General features: G+C 50.4%; 1 protein-coding gene across 3 annotated transcripts in view; it reads right to left on the reverse strand.

The window, feature by feature from the left end:
* The window catches only part of MLXIP (MLX interacting protein), a 64,957-nt gene that overhangs the window by 6,800 nt on the left and 35,678 nt on the right, over nt 1-22,479 (reverse strand). The window contains exons 3-16 of one of the 3 annotated variants that reach the window (XM_084820294.1): nt 21,787-21,872; nt 19,648-19,737; nt 19,000-19,041; nt 18,654-18,825; nt 17,886-17,969; nt 16,855-16,952; nt 15,364-16,006; nt 13,963-14,084; nt 13,667-13,853; nt 8,380-8,504; nt 6,315-6,416; nt 4,924-5,051; nt 3,905-4,028; nt 641-770 (exon numbers count right to left, since the gene is read on the reverse strand). In XM_084820294.1, coding sequence (XP_084676420.1) covers nt 641-770; nt 3,905-4,028; nt 4,924-5,051; nt 6,315-6,416; nt 8,380-8,504; nt 13,667-13,853; nt 13,963-14,084; nt 15,364-16,006; nt 16,855-16,952; nt 17,886-17,969; nt 18,654-18,825; nt 19,000-19,041; nt 19,648-19,737; nt 21,787-21,872 — 2,133 coding nt within the window. The remainder of the gene's footprint in view (nt 1-640; nt 771-3,904; nt 4,029-4,923; nt 5,052-6,314; nt 6,417-8,379; nt 8,505-13,666; nt 13,854-13,962; nt 14,085-15,363; nt 16,007-16,854; nt 16,953-17,885; nt 17,970-18,653; nt 18,826-18,999; nt 19,042-19,647; nt 19,738-21,786; nt 21,873-22,479) is intronic. The other 2 variants (XM_084820295.1, XM_084820296.1) reach the window with 2 other exon arrangements.

Below are 22,479 nucleotides of genomic sequence, written 5' to 3' on the forward strand. Positions count from 1 at the left end.
CAATGAGAAAGAATGTGGAAAACCTATATGTTAAATGATATTGACGTATTTAAAGTCTGAGCCCATTTAATCATATATCTACACTTGTTCCCATTCACACTTCACAATGTTAGTAGTAATGTGGGTACTGATGATATATCTCGTGGTTTCACAGGGCTACACTTTGCTAGCTCCAGTAATGCAGCAATATCTGTTCCTACAGGGTCCCAGAATTCACATACTTTGGAAAAATCATGTCCACTGCATCCTGGAACAAATCACTCAAATTCATTTTTGCGGTCTGAAAGCAATTCCCATTCCCCCACCAATCTGGGAGAAAGCTGTGGACACGCGAGCCATTTCACCTGCCTCTTGCTTTGTGTTGCCTCCAGGGTCACTGTACCATTCACCTCTCACCATAGCCAGACGAGCCAACTTGTTTCCTTCGCCCCTTTTTTCCTTGCCCGCCTCATTTGTCATGCCCACCAGGAGAAAGGCCAATTTGCAAAGTCGACAAGATTGCAGAGTTCAAGCTGAATCCTGCCCCCTCCCGCCCAGTGCAGCTGGATCCTTGACCTAAACTCCTCTTAGGTGCAAGCTGACACTGTGAAGTTCCGAAAGGACATCTGCAAATATCCCCTTGGAACAAGCCTCCACTTACTTGGCCTCAGGACGGGCAGAGAGCAACGCTGATCCACCCACGCCAGCGCCGTCTGGTGCAGCTCCTCTAAGCTGGTGGTGGACACCATCCCGTTAAATGTTTCAAACAAGGGTTTAATGATGATGCTGAACTGCATGGTGATTGATAGTTAAGGGGGAAACTACATACGCACGGAGGTTTTGCAGGGGTGACAAGAGGAAGACATAACAGGGACCGTTCTAGAGCACTTCATGCCTCTGGAGAAAGGGGCAGAAATGGTTGCTGTCTGCAGAAAGGAGATTAAAATGGGGCAATGTCTGATCTGTATAGCAACCCCTAAAGCTTGCATGTTTTCAGGACATTCCCCAGAACCGTGATAACTAGGACGAGCTCTTTATCAAAAACAAAACCCTCGGGATTCTGCAGAAGCTGCCGAGTTTGGGATCAGAGGCTACTTGGTTCTCTTTCCAATGTGTGCTGTCCCTGTGGCTTCACTGCTTCCTATTTGCCATTCTGGAAAGGTCTTCATGTCATGCAGAATTGAACTCATGGAATTCACTGCTATAGGATATAGTGTGGACCACAGACAGCTTTTAGAAAGAGTCAAGAGAGTTCATGAAGGGCAAAGCGATCAAGCGATGGTGGCCAAGTGGAGCCTCCACATAAAGGGGCAGCAGATGTGGGGTCAAACGAACAAGGATGGCCGCCACTCGCATCTCCCTGCTTGCGCCACTTTGCATCGCCCTGCTAGCATGGTGCTCGGCTGCCCACTGAATGCTGAGCTTGGTGGAATCTTGGGCCAATCCAGCAAGGCAGTCCCTAGGTTGTTTTACGACAGAGCACACAGAGAACTGTGGGCTTTTTAGCAAGCCTTGATTCTGCTGTCCCAGCAGCCAGGGCCAGCCCAGTAGAGCCAGCAGAAGGAACAGTGTCTTGGGGCAACAGAAACCAAGAGGTGCCAGCCAAGGGCAGCAATACACTCTGAGCCAGCCCTCCACATAGCATACATTCATGGTCACGCTGCCAACACGAGTTTAGCCAGCATATGGAATGTGACAGAAGTGAGGCCTTAAAACAAAAAGAAAAGAAAAACGCTCCGTTCCTGTCAGAGCTGCCTCTGATATACATCACAGGAAATGAGCAGTTATCATCTTAGTTGAAGCCTGGAGAATCCCCTCCCATCTCTTCACCATATCACAAGGCATCAAGGCTTTGGATGAGTTGGTTCTCTCATTGACGCAACAAAATCCTCTTGAACTTCCAAGGGAATTCTAAACCTAGAGAGCGCTATGCATCAGGCTTGTCTTTAGAGGGTAATTTCTGGATGATGCAAGCGGCTTTCGTTTCCAGGATGGGTCCCCACCCACCCACCCCGGATGCTACCGGCCTACGTCCGTTTCCATTTTTCACTGGGAAATAACCTATAGCTGCCCTTGAGAGGCGTAACACACCTCCAAAGCTGGAAGTCTGGCTGGTCCAAGGACCGCGTGTCTGCGCACATGCACATGATGAGGCAACCTGGCCGTACAGCTCACAATTCAGTTGCGAATCCCCAAACCAAAACGTAACTGCATTCTTGTGAAAGTGCCCCCCATTCCAAATGATGCATGACACCTGGGCGCCAGCAGCAAGCCAGAATGCTGGGCTAGATGGATCCCGGCCTGATGCAACAAGGCAGCTCTCATACTCTTACATCATGCTAAGGGGGGGCTTTTAGCTCACTGGGAGGGGGCATAGGCTTTGTATGCAGAGGTCCTGAGTTCAGTCTCTGGCAGCTGCCGTTAAAGGGCCTCGGGCGCTGGAAAAGACACTCTGAAGGAACTGCTGCCAGGCAGTGTTGACAATACTGGGCTAGATGGACCATGGTCTGACTCAGGATAAGGCAGGTTCATTTGTTGCTAATATTGAGACAGATGAAGCAAGGGCCTGACCCAGGAGAAGGCAACTTCAGATAGGTTAGACCAGGGGTGGGCAGCAGATACATCCCCAGAGGTTTTCAGCTTCAGCTCCCAGAAGCCCCTGCCAGCATGATCAATGGTCAGGAATGCTGGAAGATGAAGTCCAAAACATCTGGGGATGTACCTTCTGCCCACCCCTGGGCTAAACTGTTGGCCTCAGATAGGTTTAGGGATGTTAGAGAATTCCGCCATGGACTCCAGTGACCCCCGGAGTCTGTGGCGGAAAGGAGCAATCCCCCCCGCCACCCCGCGGAATTGTGCTGGGACAGACCCTACCTGGTGTCGGCCATCCAGTCTGTCTGCTGCCCCTGGTCTGCAGCCGCGAATGGCTGCCCCGGTCTGCGGCCGCCATTTGCGTCCCTGCGTTAGCCATGATAGGCTATGTAAGTATTTACTTACGTAGCCTATCACGGCAAAACCAGGGATGCAAATGGTGGCCGCTACGCCATTTGTGTCCCTGCCTTTTGCCGTGATACGTAGATATACGTATAAATATATACGTAGCCTATCACGGCTAACGCAGGGACGCAAATGGCAGCCGCTATGCCATTTACGTCCCTGCGTTAGCCATGATAGGCTACATATATATTTACACAGCCTATCACAAAAAGAGCAAGGACACAAATGGCGTAGTGGCTGCCAGATCTTGAGGATCCGTCTTGAGGATGGAGCCTAAGCCTCCGTGGGCCAGATGGGGAATCTCTGTGGGCCAGATTAGCCTGTGGACCAGAGGTTCCCCATCCCTGGCTTAGGGGAACCCTGAGCACCTCTGTATTCTCTTCTCTCAACCAGTTTTCCAGGAGTCCTGACTAGGCCAGGAAAAGTCGTCTCAACCTGTCTTGCTTCAAGCAGTGCGATACAAGTGGCTTCACTGGAGCAGGAGTGTCAACTTAATCCATTCTTCCTCATTTACATGAGGAATTCAGAACTTGCCTACTGAAATGACTCGATCAGTTGGCAGGTGGGTTTTGGAGGACTGTGCAGATAAGAACTCCGTATCAGATGCCCTGCATGTCACTGCTGATGCTTGCAGAAACCCTGATTGCCAACTCTCAAGCTTTGCCACCCGTGTGAAGAGCCCGGCCCGCCACTTGAGTACCCGCATAGTGCATTCCTACTGCCCCTGAAGGGCCAAAGCCATAACTGGGATTAGGGAGCATGAGCTAAGCCAATGTAAATTCATCGCTTCTATGGGATGAAATACTGCAGCCACCAGAGCATCCTGGGGGAGAGGGTGTTGAACAGAACACCCAGCAAAGCAAACACTTCACTCCACTTGAAATGGAACGCTTTTCCTGCCTCGTTTCCATACGCTAGAAAGGGATACAATCCAGAACTTCCAATTCTGCAGGGTCCTGCTTCTGACGTATTCCTCAAACATACTCCGCATCTGATCAAACCTCTGTCGCGTGATGGGAACCCCTGTAGCAGGGAGCTGTTGCTGACAAGAGCTGACGAACAAGAAAAGAACAGAACTCAAAATATTCTCCTCCCCGAGATGGGCTAAGAAAAAGAGAGGCTTTTTCATTGCAAGGCTGAAGGGAAAAATAAAAACCAAATAAAAACCACAGAGAACAGCAGCTAACTGAACACTGGGATGTTAAGAGAGATGCTTCGTTGTGTTCTCACCTCATCCGAATCACGCCTTTAAGCATGCCCAATTCCTCCATCCTGATCTATCCATTTAATACACATTGCCAAACCTAAAGACAGGCATCATGGCGCTTCTGGTTCTTGGACAACGTCTGGTACACGGCTGGAGCCAACCAGGTGATACGTATATGCCTGCTGAAACCATCCCCAAACAGTCCTAGCGACACTGAGCATTTCATCTTACAACTTTCAGGTGTACCACAGGTCAGCCTTCCCCAACCTGGTGCCCTCCAGATGTGTTAAGACTGCAACTGGCTGGGAATGATGGGAGTGGCAGTCCAACACATCTGGAGAGCACCAGGTTGGGGAAGGCTAGTCTAGGGTTAAGTCGTATTTGTCTGGCTAGGAATTCCTGGATGGGAATCATAAATGCTGGACTAAATAGGTCTTTGCTCTAATCCCAAACAGAAGGAAGCACTGCTGCCTACAATACCTTGCACGTGATATTCATGTGCCTGAGAACATGCACTGGGAACCAGGTGAATTCCTGCAGAAACATGGCTGTTGGGACTTCAACATGCCCCTGGCATTTCCCGAATTCCTGGTTTACTATTATTCTTCCTGGCTTTAGTGACTAGAAGCTTTTGGGCCTATAATGCACCAGACAGACACCCTGTATTGGCCCTGGGGACTTTCCCTTACTAGAGGGGAGGGAGAGGGAGCGCACATGGTAATGGGGCATTTAACCCTCACATGATGGTAGCATTCAGCTCCTCAATTTCTTCCCGGAGGCGCTTGGCTTCATCTTGCATCTGGGATCTCTCCTGTTGCAGCTTGGCAATGTATTCCACTGTCTTCTGGAGTGTGAGGGCATGGCTGATCTGCAGCAGACACAAAAAGGCTCAAACTCAGCCGAGCAGACTTGAGAGCCAGAGCAGTGGTTAAGAGTGCCAGACTGGGGATGAGTTCAAATTCCCACTCATCCGTGAAGCTCCCTGGGTGAGCTCAGGCCACGCACTCACTCTCTCAGCCTAGCCTACCTCACAGGGTTGTTGTGAGGACAAAAACGCAAGAGGGGGGTAGAGAGAGAACTATGTACACTCCTTGGAGGAAGGGTGGGATAACAACAGGTTGCCCCTACAAAAGCTCAAGGCAAAGGAAGAACTAAGCACCATTGATGGGTGTGTGTGTGTTGTGCAGGTGTGTGCACAAGGCATGTGCATATTATGATTCTATGAGAGTCCAAAAATCCTGTGAAAGGTAATACTGGACACAGTATTCTGCTTCCTGAGAATGACAGCTTTCATTTTTTTTAAAGATAACAAGTTTCTAGACCTTAAGGTTGCAATCATATGCTTGGAAGTATATGGCAAGGCCTGCTGAAATCCCAGAAAGCCAGAGTGGCTGAATCTGATCTTCAGTGGTTGGGGGTGGGGCCTCACTAGCCTGGACAGCTTGTGCCCTCCCCCTTGACTAGCCACACTAGAAAAAAATGTAAAATTATAAAACTAGCAGAAATTCTTGCTAAATCAACACAAAAAATTATGCACTTTTGCTTAATTTATACGGGTTGCTGGATGAAGCTGTTCTTCACATATGTCACGATGCCCTTGGACCTTCCATGTGCAGCAGAGGATTCTGACAGGACAAGGCACAGGCTACTGTGCCTCAGAGGTTCGACAGTCAGTGCTGCATTCAGGGCTTCCTTGTCCAGAGGACACAGCCCTGCCATTGTCCTCTGGCCCAGAGGATGAGCCCCCAAGGAGAACCTCCATCTGCCTGGCCTTGTGGAAGTCTGAGGCTACAAAAGTAGGAGAGGGCCCTTGAACAGTCCAGTGAGCTCCTCCAGTGGGGGCAGGGCTGCTCGCACTATAGGCCTTGTTAGCCTTTACTCCCTGCTGAGACAACATCCTCCTATTGTTACAGTAGGAGTTCCAGCCAGCAGGTCCACTTGGACCTATCCAAGGCCCTACTTTCTTCCTGCCTCATTCTGACCGCCATCGGATGCTACCAGCTTCCCTTGCAAGCTATAAGGGAGCACAGAATGGCACAGTGTGGAAGTTTCAGCTTGGTGGGTGCCCCCCTCTGTGAGTGCAGAGGGAGGAGGAGAAATCCCGCTTGTGGATCCCCACCAAGCAACTTACTGATTTAGAGTTTGCTGACACCAAGCTGTTGAGGGTGCTAAAGCCGATCTTAATGTTAAACCTCCGTTTCTGCTCTGCTGAAATATGCTTCATCCTGCGATTCTGTACCAAGAGAAAGAAGTATTTGGTTCTTTTCAACGTTTTCATCATTTTTGCCTCATTGTCCTCATCAACAGAACAACAGAGGCTGAGTTCATGGGACAGTGAAATTTGGATCTTTTTCCTGCACTGGAGGAGGATATTCTTATATGGGTTGCTCCTCCCACTTGCTCTGATAGGCAGGAACATGCAAATTAACTGAGCTGCCCTCTCACATGGGAGAGCAGCCTACTTCCAGTTTTGTTTCCTGCCTCAGCTCCGAGGTCACTGGAGTAGCTCCTCAGACTCTCCAGCCCTTTATAGCTATAGTTTGCCTCACTTCCTTTCTCTTTCTTCCTTTTCTATCTACCTTCCATCTTTTAGAAACAAACAAATTTTCCTCCCTCCTTTTTAGAATTAGGAGTTTCCTAATTGCAGCAGTGAGTAGGCCTGTGCCCACAATGCCTGGCTTCACCTCAGAGACAAACAGCACTGGAATGTCAGGGGACTCTTTTGTGGATCCTAGAGAAAGATGTTGGACATAAAACGGCACATGCTGGACATAAAATGTGCAGTTAAGATCTACCTTAAAAGAACTAAAAATTTCCATGTCTCTGAATCTCTTTTCACTTCTTTTCAGCCTTTCACCATGGGCGAGAAGGTATCCAAGTCAACGCTGGAGCGGTGGATTAAGGCCTGCATTTCCCTTTGTTATGATACTTCTGGTTCTCCGTGGCCTGGGGGGGTCTCCGCTCATTCTACATGGAGCGCAGCCTCCTCTGTTGCCTTTGGGACCAGTGCCCCCCTCGGTGACATTTGCAGGGCCGCAACATGGACATCTGTGTCTTCCTTTGTGAGGTATTATAAGTTGGACACCTTTGCTTCAGCCGAAGCAGCCCTCGGCTGGAGGGTGCTTCAACAGGTGCTTGCGGCTTTATTATTAGGGTTAGCAGCGACTTGCCCTCCCAGTTTAGGCACCACGGTTAGACATCCCATGTAAGGATATCCTGCCTGGCAGCAATCTGTCGCTGCTGGGTTTTTTCTTCTTAATTAGTTTTCTTCTTCTGAAGGTTTTTAATATTAAAGTCAGTGAAAATGTCAGAGGTTGAGACATCTTCCGTACCAGAAGTAGGCTGCTCTCCCATGTGAGAGGGCAGTTCAGTTCATTTGCATGCTCCCGCCTATCGGAGTGAGTGGGAGGAGCAACCCATAGAAGGATATCCTCCACCCACTGCAGAAAATGGATGTATCATGATAAGCATCAATGTTACTTTTCCCGCTATAGTGGGGTGTCGCTGCAGTGCCAGGAAAGCCCCGTCCCCCCAAGGCAACACCACCTCCTTGGCACACGAGGACAAAGGACAGACCAAAGAGCTGAGGCCACGAGTGAGGTGAAGAAGGGCTGAGCAATCTAAAAAGAGTAATGGGGGCAACAGAAAGGCCCAGAGTTTAGTGGTTCCAGGGTGAAGCCTTTGGAACAACCCCCTGGAGCCCATGCCTTACTGCAGCCTTCTCTGAGCTGGCTGGGGATGCTGGGGGCTGTAATTCAAGACATCTGGATGGCACCCGCTTGGGGAAGGCTGCCTTACTGTAATCATGCCTCAGTATGTGCAACTGAAATCAACTCCTGCCTCTGTTTCTCTCCCGTTCCTCTATAGTGCCTCCTTCGTGCAGACCTCTGGAAGGTAAGCTCCTGGAGGTAGGGACCCATCATCTCCTCCTCTCAGAAAGAACTGTATCTTCCTTGTACGTGGAGGGGGCCATATAAACAGCCAGCCTGCCCCAGGCCGTCACACACTGCAAACAGTTCATTCCACCAGGCCACTCACACCACGGTGGGATCAATGAAGCCGTGGCAAAGGGCAGCCTTCTGCCGACCTGGTGCCCTCCAGGGGTGTCGAACTGCAAATCCCATCCCCCACAACCCGCTAGCTAGGGATGATGAGAGTTGTGGAGGGCGCCAGCCAACAAAGGGGCAAACACAAACCTTAAACGCAGCCATCTGAGGATTGGCTGCAGTTTTCCCTGAGCAGCTGTTGTGCGGGGACTGAGGGCTGAGGCTTTGTTCCGAAGGGCATGGCGAGACCTGCCCAGACAGCTGACCGTCCCGGCCTTCGAAAAACAGAAGCAAACACAGACCATCAGTCCAAGAGGAAATTTCCACAGCAAACTGAAAGACCACGCTGCAACCGCTTCATGGATTCAATATTTATTTATTTATTTATTATTAAATTTATTAATCGCCCATCTGGCTGGTCACCCAGACACTCTGGGCGATGTACAACATACAATAAAACAGTTTAAAACAATAAAATTCTACCATAAAAACATTTTCTAAAATACCCTAACCCACCCCAAACGCCTGCCTGAACAACCACGTTTTTAATGCACGACGGAAGCTCATTAAAGAGAGGGCATGGCGGAGTTCCCTAGGAAGGGAGTTCCACAGAGTGGGGGCAATCACAGAAAAGGCCCTCTCCCTCGTCCCCACCAGTCTAGCTGTCCTGGCTGATGGGACAGGGAGAAGGCCATCTGAGGCTGATCTTCTTAAGCGGCCTGTCTGGTGCTGCTGGAGGCGCTCCTTAAGAAAGGCTGGGCCGGAACCATATAGGGTTTTAAAGGTCAAAACCAACACCTTGAATTTGGCCCGGAAAACAACTGGTAACCAGTGCAACTCCTTCAGCACTGGAGTGATGCGATCTCGCCGGCGGCTGCCTTTAATCAGGCGAGCCGCCACGTTCTGTACCAGCTGCAGCTTCCGAACCGTCTTCAAGGGTAACCCCACGTAGAGCGCATTACAGTAGTCTAAACGAGAGGAGACCAGGGCATGTACTACCGATGGGAGCAGATGGTCGGGAAGGAAGGGGCGCTGCCGCCGTATCAGATGGAGTTGATACAGCGCTGTCCGGCTCACAGCTGACACCTGAGCCTCCATGGACAGCTGGGAGTCCAAAATGACCCCCAGGCTGCGGACCTGGTCTTTCAAGGGTAGCCGTACCCCATTCAACACCAGGTCAACATCCCCCAGCCTCCTCTTGTCTCCCACCAAAAGTACCTCGGTCTTGTCAGGGTTCAGCTTCAGCCTATTCCTCCCCATCCAGCCACTCACCGTCTCCAGACATTTGGACAGGGATTCTACGGCCAACCTTGGTGAAGATTTGAACGAGAGGTAGAGCTGCGTGTCATCCGCATATTGATGACACTGCACCCCAAACCTCCTGATGATAGCCCCCAGCGGCTTCACATAGATGTTAAATAGCATCTGGGAGAGGATGGAACCCTGTGGCACCCCACAAGTAAGTGGCCACGGGTCCAAAACCTCCTCTCCCAGTGCTACCCTCTGGTACCTGCCGGAGAGGAAGGACCGGAACCACCGCAATACGGTGTCCCCAATGCCCAACCCCTCCAGGCGGTCCAGGAGGATACCGTGGTCAACGGTATCGAAAGCCGCTGAGAGGTCGAGGACAACAAGGAAGGAGCATTCACCCCTATCCAGAGCCCTCCTCATATCATCTACCAAGGCGACCAAGGCCGTTTCTGTCCCATGCCCAGGCCTGAAGCCCGACTTAAATGGGTCTAGATAATCAGTTTCTTCCAAGTGTGCCTTCAACTGCACCGCCACCACCCGCTCAATCACCTTGCCCCAAAATGGCAGATTTGAGACTGGGTGAAAGTTGTTCAAAACTTGAGGATCCAAGGAGGGCTTCTTTAAGAGCGGTCTTATCACTGCCTCCTTGAGGGCTGATGGCATCACTCCCTCCTCAAGGGAGGCGTTCACCACCGCCCTGATCCCCTCACCCAGTCTCTCTCTGCAGCCCATAATGAGCCAAGATGGGCAAGGATCAAGTAAGCAGGTGGTCAGCCTTACAGATGAAAGCACCTTGTCCACTTCATCAGGAGGAAGAAGCTGGAACCGATCCCACAAAACCGGTTTGCCACAGGCCGCCTCTTGCTCACTAACTGTATCCACAGCGTGCAGAGTAACACACCTAATCTGATCAATTTTATCTGCAAAGTGCCTTGCCAAGGCCTCACAGGAGGCCTTAGAATGCTCCAGTGGTTCTGGAGCCACAGGACTGACCAGGCTCTGGACCACTTGGAACAGCCTCCTGGGACAGCACTCTGCAGATGCGATGGAGGCAGCATAATATTCCTTTTTTGCTGCCTTCACCGCCACGTGATAGGCTGAAGATACAGCTCTAGCCCGTGTCTGATCGTCTTTGGAGCGAGACTTCCGCCACCGGCGCTCTAGCCGTCTCACCTCCTGTTTCAGAGCTCGTAACCGCGGACTGAACCATGGTGCAGTCCGAGCCCTGTTCAGGGGGAGAGGGCGTTTCGGAGCCACCTGATCTAATGCCCCAGTGATTGCGGCATTCCAGCCACCCACCAGGGTCTCGACCGAGTGGCCGTTGGCATGCCCCAGAGAATCCCCAAGCGCGTTCAGGAATCCATTTGGATCCATAAGACGCCTGGGGCAGACCATTTTAATGGGTCCTCCACCCCTGTGGAGGGGTTGTGGAACCGAGAAGTCCAACGTCACCAGATAGTGATCTGACCATGACAAGGGGGTGGTGGATATACCCCCGACTTCCAGATCACTCCCCACTTCTCCAGAAACAAACACAAGGTCTAGTGCATGACCGGCTACATGGGTGGGCCCAGCCTGAAGCCCGACTGAAATGGGTCTAGATAATCAGTTTCTTCCAAGTGTGCCTTCAACTGCACCGCCACCACCCGCTCAATCACCTTGCCCCAAAATGGCAGATTTGAGACTGGGCGAAAGTTGTTCAGAACTTGAGGATCCAAGGAGGGCTTCTTTAAGAGCGGTCTTATCACTGCCTCCTTGAGGGCTGATGGCATCACTCCCTCCTCAAGGGAGGCGTTCACCACCGCCCTGATCCCCTCACCCTGTCTCTCTCTGCAGCCCATAATGAGCCAAGATGGGCAAGGATCAAGTAAGCAGGTGGTCGGCCTTACAGATGAAAGCACCTTGTCCACTTCATCAGGAGGAAGAAGCTGGAACCGATCACTGGTATTTGGACTACTGAGCGGTGCTTCTTGAAAGGAGGCTCTCTAATCTGGGAACCCTTGGAGGCTTTGCACTCTCTCTCAAGGAGATGATGGGTCTATTTGCAGGTCACAACTAGGCGCTGAGGGTTAGTTCACCTGTGGGGCCTGCGACACATGCCAGCCACCACGGTGCATATGCAAGCCGTGGCGGGGCGTGCCTGGCTTGTTATGTCATGCAAACGTGGAGAGGGCGGTCGGTCGGCATGGTTAACAGGCCTTGGGCTGTGGATGGTTTGTTAAGCACGTCAGCAGCTCACCCTCGCTGGGGTGCACGACACGCCGCAGTGTGCCCCTGCCGCAGCCTGCATGGGCAACAGTAACCCATGGTGGCTGGCCGCGCTGTGTGAATCGTGCCAGTCTGCAATGGCAGACAAGCCTTGCCGTGGAAAACAAAACAGGGAGAGCCCTTGCTTGCCACCTTTGACCTTGCCCCGGGTGGGCGTTGGGTGTGCTCTACAGCACCATCTCAGTTCGCCCACGGTGAAGGTCCAACAGGCTTGTGTGCAATGAGAACATGTCCCAGGATTCACTCTCGTGTGCAGGGCAGCCAGCCCCATCACAGCACCCTCCAGATGTGTTGGACTACCACCCACATCATCCCCAACCAGCATGACCATGGTCTGGGTGGCCGTTCCTCAAGGGGCAGCCTGGGAGCCACACCAGACACTCCCTTTCCCCCCCACTCGCTGTCGCCTGAAGCTCCCAGTCCTGACCACTGTGTTTCTATAAGACTCTGGGCATTTTTATATGTTTGCATGTTCACGGTACTGCCTTAAAGCATGAGGAGGAACCGGAGCTTGACGGGAGCCCCTGCTTTTTGTGCAGAAGGTCCTAGGTCCAATCCCCGGCACCTCCAGTTACAACTCTCTCAGGGAACACAGCTGGGAAAGACCCTTCTCTGCCTGAGACCCTTCTCCACCACCAGCCGGAGGAGACAGTCCTGGGCTAAAGGTACAAAGCGGCTTCATGCGGTCTTGACTGCTGGGTCTGGGAAACCCGTAGGTCTCTTGCTGCGCACGTGTGCGCGCACACACACACACGGGAGAGCGATCTGGCCTGTCCTATGATGTAGCTGAGCTACACTTGCCCAGATGCTGCTATGAGAAAGAGCAGCTTTCTAGCACTTCTGTGGGCACGGCTGCAGCCAGCTGCAACGTGGCCCCTTTATGTCCTCGTTATGCAACTGGAGTGTTTTAGGGCTTGAGTTTGCTTCCCCCCCCATCTTCTTCCTTTTGTGTCGTGTCTTTTAGCATGCAATCCTGTGCATGTTTAGACAGAAAAAAGTCCTACAATTCCCAGCATGCAGCTGGGGAATGCTGGGAGTTGTCGGAGTCTTTTCTGCCTGAATATGCATAGGCTTGTGCCCTTAGCCTGTAAGCCTGAGGGCAAGGCCTGCCTCATTTTTTAAAATCTTTGTACAGCAAATAAAAATGTGTAAATTCTTTGTTGTTGTTATTTAATAACAACCACAATAAATGTTGCTCCAGTCATGGTATACCCTCCCCAAAGAGGTTTGCCTGGCATCAACACCCTTATAATTCAGATGCCAGGCAAATAGACGTTTATTTACCCAGGGATTTTAATTTAAGAGATGTTACTATTTTTAACTGAGGAAATTTTAGTTTGTTTTAAAGTTTTATCTGCTGTTTTCTTGCCTTTTTCTGTATTTTGTATTTGTTTCATGGTGTACACCATCCTGAAATCTGATATGATGAAGGATGGCATTAAAAGAAAAGGAAGGAAGGAAGGAAGGAAGGAAGGAAGAAGGAACGACAGAATAAAGCTTTCCTCCCATCATATGTTGATTTTTGCAATTGTTCTGTGGGATCTGAGCCACTTCGCATTTTGCGGATCAGTGTATGCAGCATGAGAACCTCGTACCATCTGAGGCACGTAAATCCTATGTTTATTTCAGCACATTACGCCGTGATGAGCCACCACTGCCTAAAATTCCACACCGTGGGTGCGTACACAGTGAGATGAATGCAGCTGCCTCTCTCGCATGGGGCATTCTCAGGTCAAACAAAGCACTGCCTCAGGATGAGTGCAGGGCTGAAAATAAAGGCTACTGAGCAGAATCACGAGATCTCCTGGAGCAGACTGGGGACCCTTTGAACCTCTGCAAATCCCCACACTGGAATCCTCTCAATGCACACGTAAATGCATCAAGGGAAGCTCCCAGGATCTGCGTTACTTCAACTTACTGGGTGAAGGCGAGGGGACCTGTGAGGAGGTTTTGTGGGGAGGGGCCTGTTCACTCTTCACCAACGCTTCTTGGATTGCGCTGGGAGAGAAAATGTGCGGAACAGTGGCTGGACCCGCCTGGGGACTTGGGCACTGCTGGCCTGGGCTGAGCAGAATGCCGCTGTGGAATTCTGTTGCTCGGGATGCCTGGAAACAAAAGGCAGAGACAAGAATGCAAGGCAGGTTTTTCTGCATGTTGCCAGAATCAACACCCCTGCCCCCCTCACAAGCCCAAGACAGAAGATTTGTTTCTTACTCTGGCCATTCCAGATGGTGCAATTACAACATTGGGCTGGGAGATCCTCGGGGCCAGCACCCCATCTCTTTTCATAGGCGCTGGAGTTACAATCACAGCTCTGGGCTGTCCCTGAAAGGCCGCTGAAAAACACAGCAGAAGATGGAACCAAGAGAGGAAAAGAAGCAGAGAACCATGACCTAGGGAGAAGGAGGTATGCACTGACACAGCCAAGCTGGTGCTCTCTATCCAGCACTTAAAATGTATGTTTGTGAATCAGGCATTGTTCTTACACATTCAAACACATTTACACAGAAGCTTAGGTCTGGTTAGTGCTGAAAAATAACGATTCTGGATTCTGTGTCCGGCATAGTCGTTCACACAAGGAGAGACGGTTTTGCGATTTCTCTGCATAGCACAGAAAACTGGATTTCAGCCCAGGTCACGACACTCTTGAAACGTGGGTCTGCAGTGAGTGGTGTGCCAAGTGCAACCCAGTTCGAGCACAGGCTAATTTGGCTGGCATCTAGACCTACACAGCACAAGTCCGTTGTGGGTGTGCACTCATTGCTTGGGGGCCAGGTGTACTATCTTCCTCTAAGAACTGGCGCAACTGCTGCTTCCTGTTTCCAGCAGAACTCGGCTGTGTTGGCTGTTGATTGGCTGGCCCTTGTGACAATTACAAAGCCACTCTCCCACACGCAGGTATTCCAATTTTTTTTTAAAAGGACAGGTTGGCTTTTTAAACATGTCAAACATTTAACTTTTTTTTAAGCTTGCCTGAAGTATCAGGGGACAAACAAAATGAAAGAGAACATCAGTGTCTCATTTGGAGCTAAGTTATGTGTTTTTCTTAAAACAATTTTTAAGGGGGCAGGGAGAGGAGAGTTTCATGGGCGCCACTGAAGGTCCCTGTGGGTGCCATGGCGCCTGTGGGTGCTGCACTGGTGACCCGTCTTATACTGTCAGAAGATTGTTCTATCTAGCCCAGTTTGGCCGATACTGACTGAAGATGCCAGGACTGACCCTGGAGCCCTGTGTGTGCAGAGCAGGGGCTGGCCCACTGAATTACAGGCCTCCACATATAGCTGTTCACTGGAGGAAGCAGGATACTGGACTTGATGGACCCACCTTCATCTGATCCAGCAGGGCAATTACCCCTGGGCACATGCAATCTCCTTGAGCTCAACTAAAGCAGTACCTGTGGATGCCTGAGCCTGAGGGATCTTTTTCAGAGCTAAGGTATTTCATCTGCAAGGTGATGCCTCTTCTGCCACACACAGAAGAGAAAGAGGCCGCCAAGTCCCTGGCAAGCACCCCAGCACTGCATCCACCAAGCTCAATAGGTTTTGGATGCACCGTGTGCCAACTCACACCCACCCTACCCGACAGGGCAAAGACAGACACGCCAGGACCACTCACCGGGGGTGATGTAGGCACTGTTCAGCACCAAGGAGACCGTTTCGGGCTGTGGAGCAGGCACTATCTTCTGCGGCTTCTTGGGCCTCGTCCCGCGGCTGGCTGTGGGGAGTGCAAAGGTGGTGCGCTGCTGCAGCTGAGCCACGTGGGCCTGGAGGGCCAGGTTGCCGGGCGCTCTGCCTCTCGCCGGCTGCTGGGTGGCTAGGAGGCCGGCCTGGCTGTGGCTGAAGGCGGTGGCGGGAACATTCTGCGTCGCAGTGGAGGAGGCCGTGTGGGTGATCACCAGCGATTTGCAAAGCCCGAACTTCAGGGTCTCCGGAGGAGGGAACAGGGGCCCCTGGGAAGTCACGCCAGCACTGAGAGGCAGCAGTGTCTGCTGAGGCGGCAGAGGAGGGACGCCTGGCGGAAGGAGTGCTGGAGCTGGGAACGGAGGCAGGAACGGAGGCTGGCTGCTCAGAGGTGGTTCTGAACTGAAGCCGGAGGGCGGCAGCAACGAATCCCTGCTCCTCGGGCTGAGGCACTGGTCTCCACCAATTTCCGCCACGGTGGGAATGATGGAAGCAGGCAGTGGGGTGGTAACGAGCCCACTGCTGAGGTTCGTGGGGGGCAGCGGATTGGGCAAAACACCTAAAGAGAGGTCCGAAGTCTGAAAAGAGAGTCGGGGCTTGTCAGATACGGGCAGATGTTAGTCGAGAACATTTGAAGCTCCAAACTGCTGCAAGTCAGGACAGCCAAACAGGACTCGGAACAGATTCCATGGTGGAATTTGCCCAGCCCAACAAATAATTCCAATAGAAGTCAACAGCTTCTCCCCGCCCCCATTTTTATCAGCTATTCAGACACAGTCATGTTAGTTGTTAGAGTTGGCCTAGTGTAGTGGATAGTGTCCACCTTGGACTAGGAAAATCTGGGTTCAAAGCCCTGCTTGACAAGGAAGCTCATCTGGTGACCTTGGAGCCCACAATCTCTCACCTAACTTACCTGATAGGGTCGTTGTGTGGATAGAATGGGGGTGGGCAGAGAGACCATACATGCCATCCTGAGCTCTTTGGAAGGTGGGCAGGACAGATACGTAACTAAGTAAGAACTAACTTCTGGCATATTGAGAGGCTGGAAGAAAACACACATCTCTAAATGTCCCTGCCTCATCACTTGGACGTGTTTGCAACTCGCCATAGGTGACCACAACTCAGATAAAAAGGTTACAGTCAGCTCCCCCACCCCAAGCTCACCTACCACAGAGATACATAAAGCAGGCTGTGTGTGGCTATTTAGGGTACCCTGGAGGGCCAGAGCGAGACTCCAGGAGGGCCGGATTTGGCCCCTGAGCCTAAGGCTCTAAACCCCTGGCCAGCATCGCCTGGCTGTGGCTCCACAGGGCTTCAGACTGGCGTCTTTCCTAGCCCACCTGGAGATGGCAGGGACTGAACCGGGGACCTTCTGCATGCAGAGCAGGTGCTCCGGCACCGAGCTACAGCCCTTCCCCATTCTTACCTGGGAGGAGTGACTGCAAGCGTCTGCCAGGGCAGAACCAGAAGCGGGAGTGATGTTGCCAGAGAAGCTGCTGGGTGAACGATTGTTCAAGAAAATATCTGAGCAAAGATGGAGGAAGGAAGGCATGTGTTACAATCTCTTCTGGATGCTCCGATCCATTTTACAGCTGCACTCTGCAACGCTCCCATTTAAAAAGGGGAAAACTCTCACGGTACATCCAGAAATAAAACGAACAGAAAGGAAAAACGCACCTTGAACACTAAAAAAAGAAGAAGAAAGAATGAGCGAGCTTACGAATTAAGATGCTCCTCTTTCTTAAGATGGCCTTCTAAAACATTGTTTACATTTAATTTATGTATTGCAATAAAGGTTTGCCCTGTGTTTTAAATGAAAGATATTCTATATTAATAAATGTTATTTATCAACATTACAAGCTTACAAAAACTCATATCTGAGCTGTACCACATCAGGCTGCAGGTGGGGGCTCATCTGAGCAAATGGTTCTGCAGCAACAAAACGCTCTGTGCACAGAAAACCAGCATGTGCAGAGGGATCTTTTTTGGTTGCCAGAGAACCGTTCACTCATGTGATCTCCTGCCTGCAACCTGAAGTGGTACAGTCCACACACAGGTTTACCGCCTCACAGTGAGAACTGGACCAGAGATTTCGCGGGGGGAGGTTATTAGAAGTGGACTGTATTTCTTCAGACTGCAGGTAGAGGATTAAAGTTCTGAATGCTCTATTATGTTAATAGAAAGCCAGCACAGCAAGCAAAGAGCACAGCTAGAAACTTCCTCTCGAATATACTAGCTTTCTACCTGTACGGCATTTCTTGCATGGAGCAGCATTTAAAAGTGGCATCCCCCCACCCCGTCAGTCTGAAGTGGCACCATCCATTCTACCACCCAGACCCAGCTTCCTTCTCTCTCAAAACTGACCAAACCCGCAGCAGCAGTTTCCCGAGTAAGTATGCAGGGGCACTACCTCAGGCACATCCAAGGGTTTGCGTGTCGTTTCTGTAAAACTCTTACCTTGAAAAAACTCAAAACTATCCATGCAGTTTGGCTGAAGAGGGCAAAGTCCTGGCTGAATCATGTCAGCATTCCCCAAGTGTGCTGGAAAATTTCAAAGACAAAATAGAATCACAGGGTTGGAAGGGATCCTGGAGATCATCTAGTCCAACCTCCCAGACCTCGGAGAAGGCAAAGGGGGGACCTCTGCAATCCTCAGGATCAAGAGAGCCCCCCAAACATGACAGCCTAGTCTAGAGAATTCTCTAGACTTGGCCAGTAAGAAGTTTTGTATGTGAGAAAGGAATATCACGAGTCATTGCCCAAGGAAATGTTTTTATCAAATGCTTCAGGCTTTTAAAACCCACTGAAGAATAAAGCATCTTCTGTAATACCAGCTACAGGTCTGCTTCTCTGAGTTTCTGCTTCCTGCTGCTACCTATTGACTTCTTGCCTGCAGAACTCTTCATCAGGCAAGACGTCAATATAAAAACTATAAAAAAACATGCACTCCGCCACACATGTGCATACAGATCAGCCAATTGGAGGCTGACACTTTGTGCATCTGATGAAGTGGACAGTGTCCCCCAGCACGACCTTCTGAGACCACTCCTCCAGGAACGACATGCTCTGGGTGTGACCCCACCCCAGGACTAGCAGCCAATGGGAAGCACCTTTGGATAGCAAGGTACTTTTTCTAACGAGAAAAACAGAAGGAGTGAGAAGCAGCAAGCCTGATCTTCGGGAATGGCTCCTCTCCACAGGACACAGAAAAGAGCAACATCATACCTATCTCTCTGGGATTTGTCCAGGAGGTTGGCTGGTGAGAAGAGAGCGTGGAGAAGAGGGTGTCCGGCAACTCCGACATAAGCATGTCTGTGCTGAAGAGGGGGTCCAGTTCCATAGGAACTGGTGTCTCTCTGCCGCATATCCCCGGGTGCCAGAGGAGTATGTCATCATCCTGGGGAGAAGGAAAGGAAAACACTGAACACGAGGGTCTGGAGCTGCACCTAAGCTAGCAAGCTTAGTGATAAAGCTTAGTGGGTCTAAGACAGCCCTGGACTTCCTTTTTTTAAAGTAGAGCTTTTGGGACCTTCCCCAGAACAGACAAAGCAAAAGCTAACACAAAACCTACCAGGACCAAGCTGGAAAGGTCTTCATCTTTGTGTTTCTGTAACTGGAGAAGGAAAACAGAAAATGTTTTTTGCAAAGTTACAGCATGATTCCAGAGTTATCTGGATCTGAAGCTCTCATTTAAGTGACTCTTAGTGGGATGAAGCAAAAGTTTCTATGATTTATAATTCCCACACATGAGCCGGGACTATTTGCGTGTGACAACAGTATGTCTAAATCAGATTTATTTATTTATTTTCAACTGATGTGTTTTTAATGTGTTTTTTTACTGATGTGTTTTAATTGGTGTGCTTATGTCTTAATTATGTTACATTTTATCTGTATGTTATTATTGTTAACTATCTTGAGCACTATTTTTAGTGGAAAGATAGGATGCCAATAAAATAAACATACAAATAATCAAACATTTATTATTCTATATCATCTAATTTAAACCAATGGAATTGAATTACTGACTCCTTCCTTCCTTATTTATTGCTTTATTTATTACATTTCTATACCACCCAATACCCAAAGCTCTCTGGGCAGTTCACAACAACTTTCAGAAGCAACTCACTGGTAAACTGTACCCTTTCTTTGCTTTCAGAAGGCCATTCACTGGTAAGCTGAACTATTTTCACCTAAAATATCAATTGCAAAACAGGCATACCCTTTTTTTGAAGTAGGTTCTCCACTTGTGATACTCTCGGATAACTACTTCTATCCGCCGTTTCCAAAACTTCCCTTCTATTGCAATAGCCTAAGAAAAAATAAAATAAAAATGGGGGGGGGGAGAGAGAGAAAAAAATAGTTCAGGCAGGGTAACACAGTGAAAAGAAGGGAGAGTTCAGGACTGACCTCTGCTGAGAATGCATTGGGCCAGTTCAGACGCAACAGGAAGCCATGGCTGCCTGATCTGTGACTGAGCCAGCATGGGTCTTGGGCTTCTGCGACTTTCCCTCCTCTCCTTTTTCAAGGTGGTCAGAAGCATCCTCTTCTGCAACTACAGTCACTAGGGCTCAGCCGCTTCTCCTTCACATGCTCCACTTCCTTCCCCTGGGGGTGCGTGAAGGCGACGTGTAGCTGAGCTGGTCTGCGTCGCTCCCCTTGGAAGAGCAATGGGGACTAGCCTGGCTTGGTGTGGGGCTTCCCTAACCAGGAAAGCCCGTGCAAAGTGAAGCCTGGTACCTGGGCCAAGCGCCGGGTGATCTGCCCAGTGCTTGGGCCAGGGAGCCAATGACATCAGGTGGGTGTGGTCTCACCCACTGATGCCAGGGGTGTGGCCAGGCCCACATGATGTCATACAGCCCACAGAGGGTTGGCTGGGTGGGGGTCTTCCAGCCCCTCACCCAAAAGCAGTTCTGCACCCTTGATGTAGGAGGAAACGAGGCCTTCTGTAACATCTGAACTAGGCCAATCAAGGTGATGAAGCACTTCACAAACATATATGCTCACATCCATGTGCACGCAAGGCCCAAATTAGGAGGGTGACAGACACAAATGCTGCACCCTGAGCTACAGCCCCATTAGAGTGACACCAAAAATCCATAAACACTGGCAGAAAAAAAGGATCCAGATATGGGGAGCAGCCTTCCAGAACACCTACACGGTGCCAGCTTTCAAATCCCTCCTCACACTTCAATCTGAAGCGTCTCCTAGGGCTGACCCCTTTTAGCCTGTCATGCGCAACTGGAAGGAAGCCAACAGTCAAATCACAGCATTTGCTTATAAGACACTGACTCCTTATATCCCTTGCCCCCCTCTCTCTCTTGTTGCCAAAATTCAGTGCAACCTTTGGAGGGCAAGAGCTTCTCTTTTTGTGAGTGTTTGTTCACCCCGCTTCTCTGTGAACCAGGCTATGGGAGCCATCAGCAACAGGGAATCCCACGCAAGAATTATTTGTGGAGAAAGGCAGAGCTCAGTGGTCCGGCACACGTGCTCTGTATGCAGAAAGCCCCAGGTTCAATCCCACAGTTTCCAGGTAGCCCTGGGAAAGACCTCTGTCTGAAACCTCGAAGGGCCGCTGCCAGTCAGGAGAGACCAGCCTCCCCTCACTGGTGCCCTCCAGATGTTTTGGACTTGAACTCCCATGAGCCCCCACATGCATGGCCAATGGTCAGGAATGCTGGGAGATGTCATCCAAAACATCTGGAGGGCACCAGGTTGGGTAAGGCTGGTGAAAACAATACTGAGCTAGCTGGACTCGTGGTCTGACTTGGTAGGGGGCAGCTTCTTATACTCAGACGTGTTCATATGTAGACGAGTGAAAGGGATGACAGGGGGAGGGGGGCCTAGTTTTCCATTCTTGACACAGAGGAGGGGGCCAGCATAGAAATCAGCCTCTCCATAGGCCAGTAAAAAACCTTGCAGGCTAGTAACTTTTGTAGGCCTATTTACAAGGGTGCTGCAAAGCAGCATGTATCGTGATAATAATACAAGAGCTATGGAAACACAAGAAGGAGCAGACAATTTGATGCAAATTTATTTATTTATTATTATTATTGCATTTATATCCCGCCTTTTTTCCTCTTGCAAGGAACCCAAGGCGGCTTACATTATCCTCCTCCTCTCCATTTTATCCTCACAACAACAGCCCTGTGAGGTAGGTTGGGCTGAGAGTGTGTGACTGGCCCAAAGTCACCCAGTGAGCTTCCATGGCTGAGTGGGGACTAGAACCCGGATCTCCCAGCTCCCAGTCCAACACTCTTGCCACTACACCACACTGACATAAACCAAGCTGGCCCAGAGTATGAAAGGGGACTTCCCATACTGCAGGCACACTTTACTCGGAAGCACCTGCCTGACGTACCTCGGGGCGCCGGTGCTCGTCTACCTCCACGGAACCGTCCAGGGGAGTTACAAAATGGCACACAGGGTTCTTCCGCTTCTCCAGATCTGCAACGAGAATGAGAACACCAGCAATGCATATCTCCAAGGGAGGGAGCACAGCAGGTCAGGTCGAACTACCATGCTAAGTAAGCCACAGAGCAGGACTTGAGCTGTTGCATAACCAGAGCTGTGCACATGCCAAGATTCTGCAGAAGTGTCAGGAAAAACACAAAGAAAACCTCCAGAATGTGGCCCAGGGAACAGAATTCAGCTACTGTGGGTGCCAGACATTCCCCTGGAAACCCTCAGGCCTTCTCCACGCAGGGATGGCTAGCTCATTCCCCACCCCCAGGATTCTACCTGTGCCAAGATCAGGAGTGGGCCCCAAACTTGTGCATGTCATCCCGCAAGCGCCCTCACAGAAACAAGCACAAGCAGAGGAATGGACCTGAAAGATCCCACATTTATTTGGAGCTGGAGAAAATGTTGGACTGTTTCCAGTTTCAATCATTCACTTTTTTTTAAGGTAACCTTTGCCCTGTAAATGTTTAATTGAAAAGCAACTTACAATTATATTAAAACAAGAACTGAACAAACAGCAGCAGAAGCAGTAAAGACAACAAAACTCCCCATAGAGAGGGGAACAAGGAAGGGAAGTTGGATGCTCCTAAAT

This window comes from Heloderma suspectum, chromosome 13 (assembly GCF_057233095.1).
Source record: "Heloderma suspectum isolate Gila_16-S chromosome 13, 16-S_ref, whole genome shotgun sequence".
Lineage (NCBI taxonomy): Eukaryota > Metazoa > Chordata > Lepidosauria > Squamata > Helodermatidae > Heloderma > Heloderma suspectum.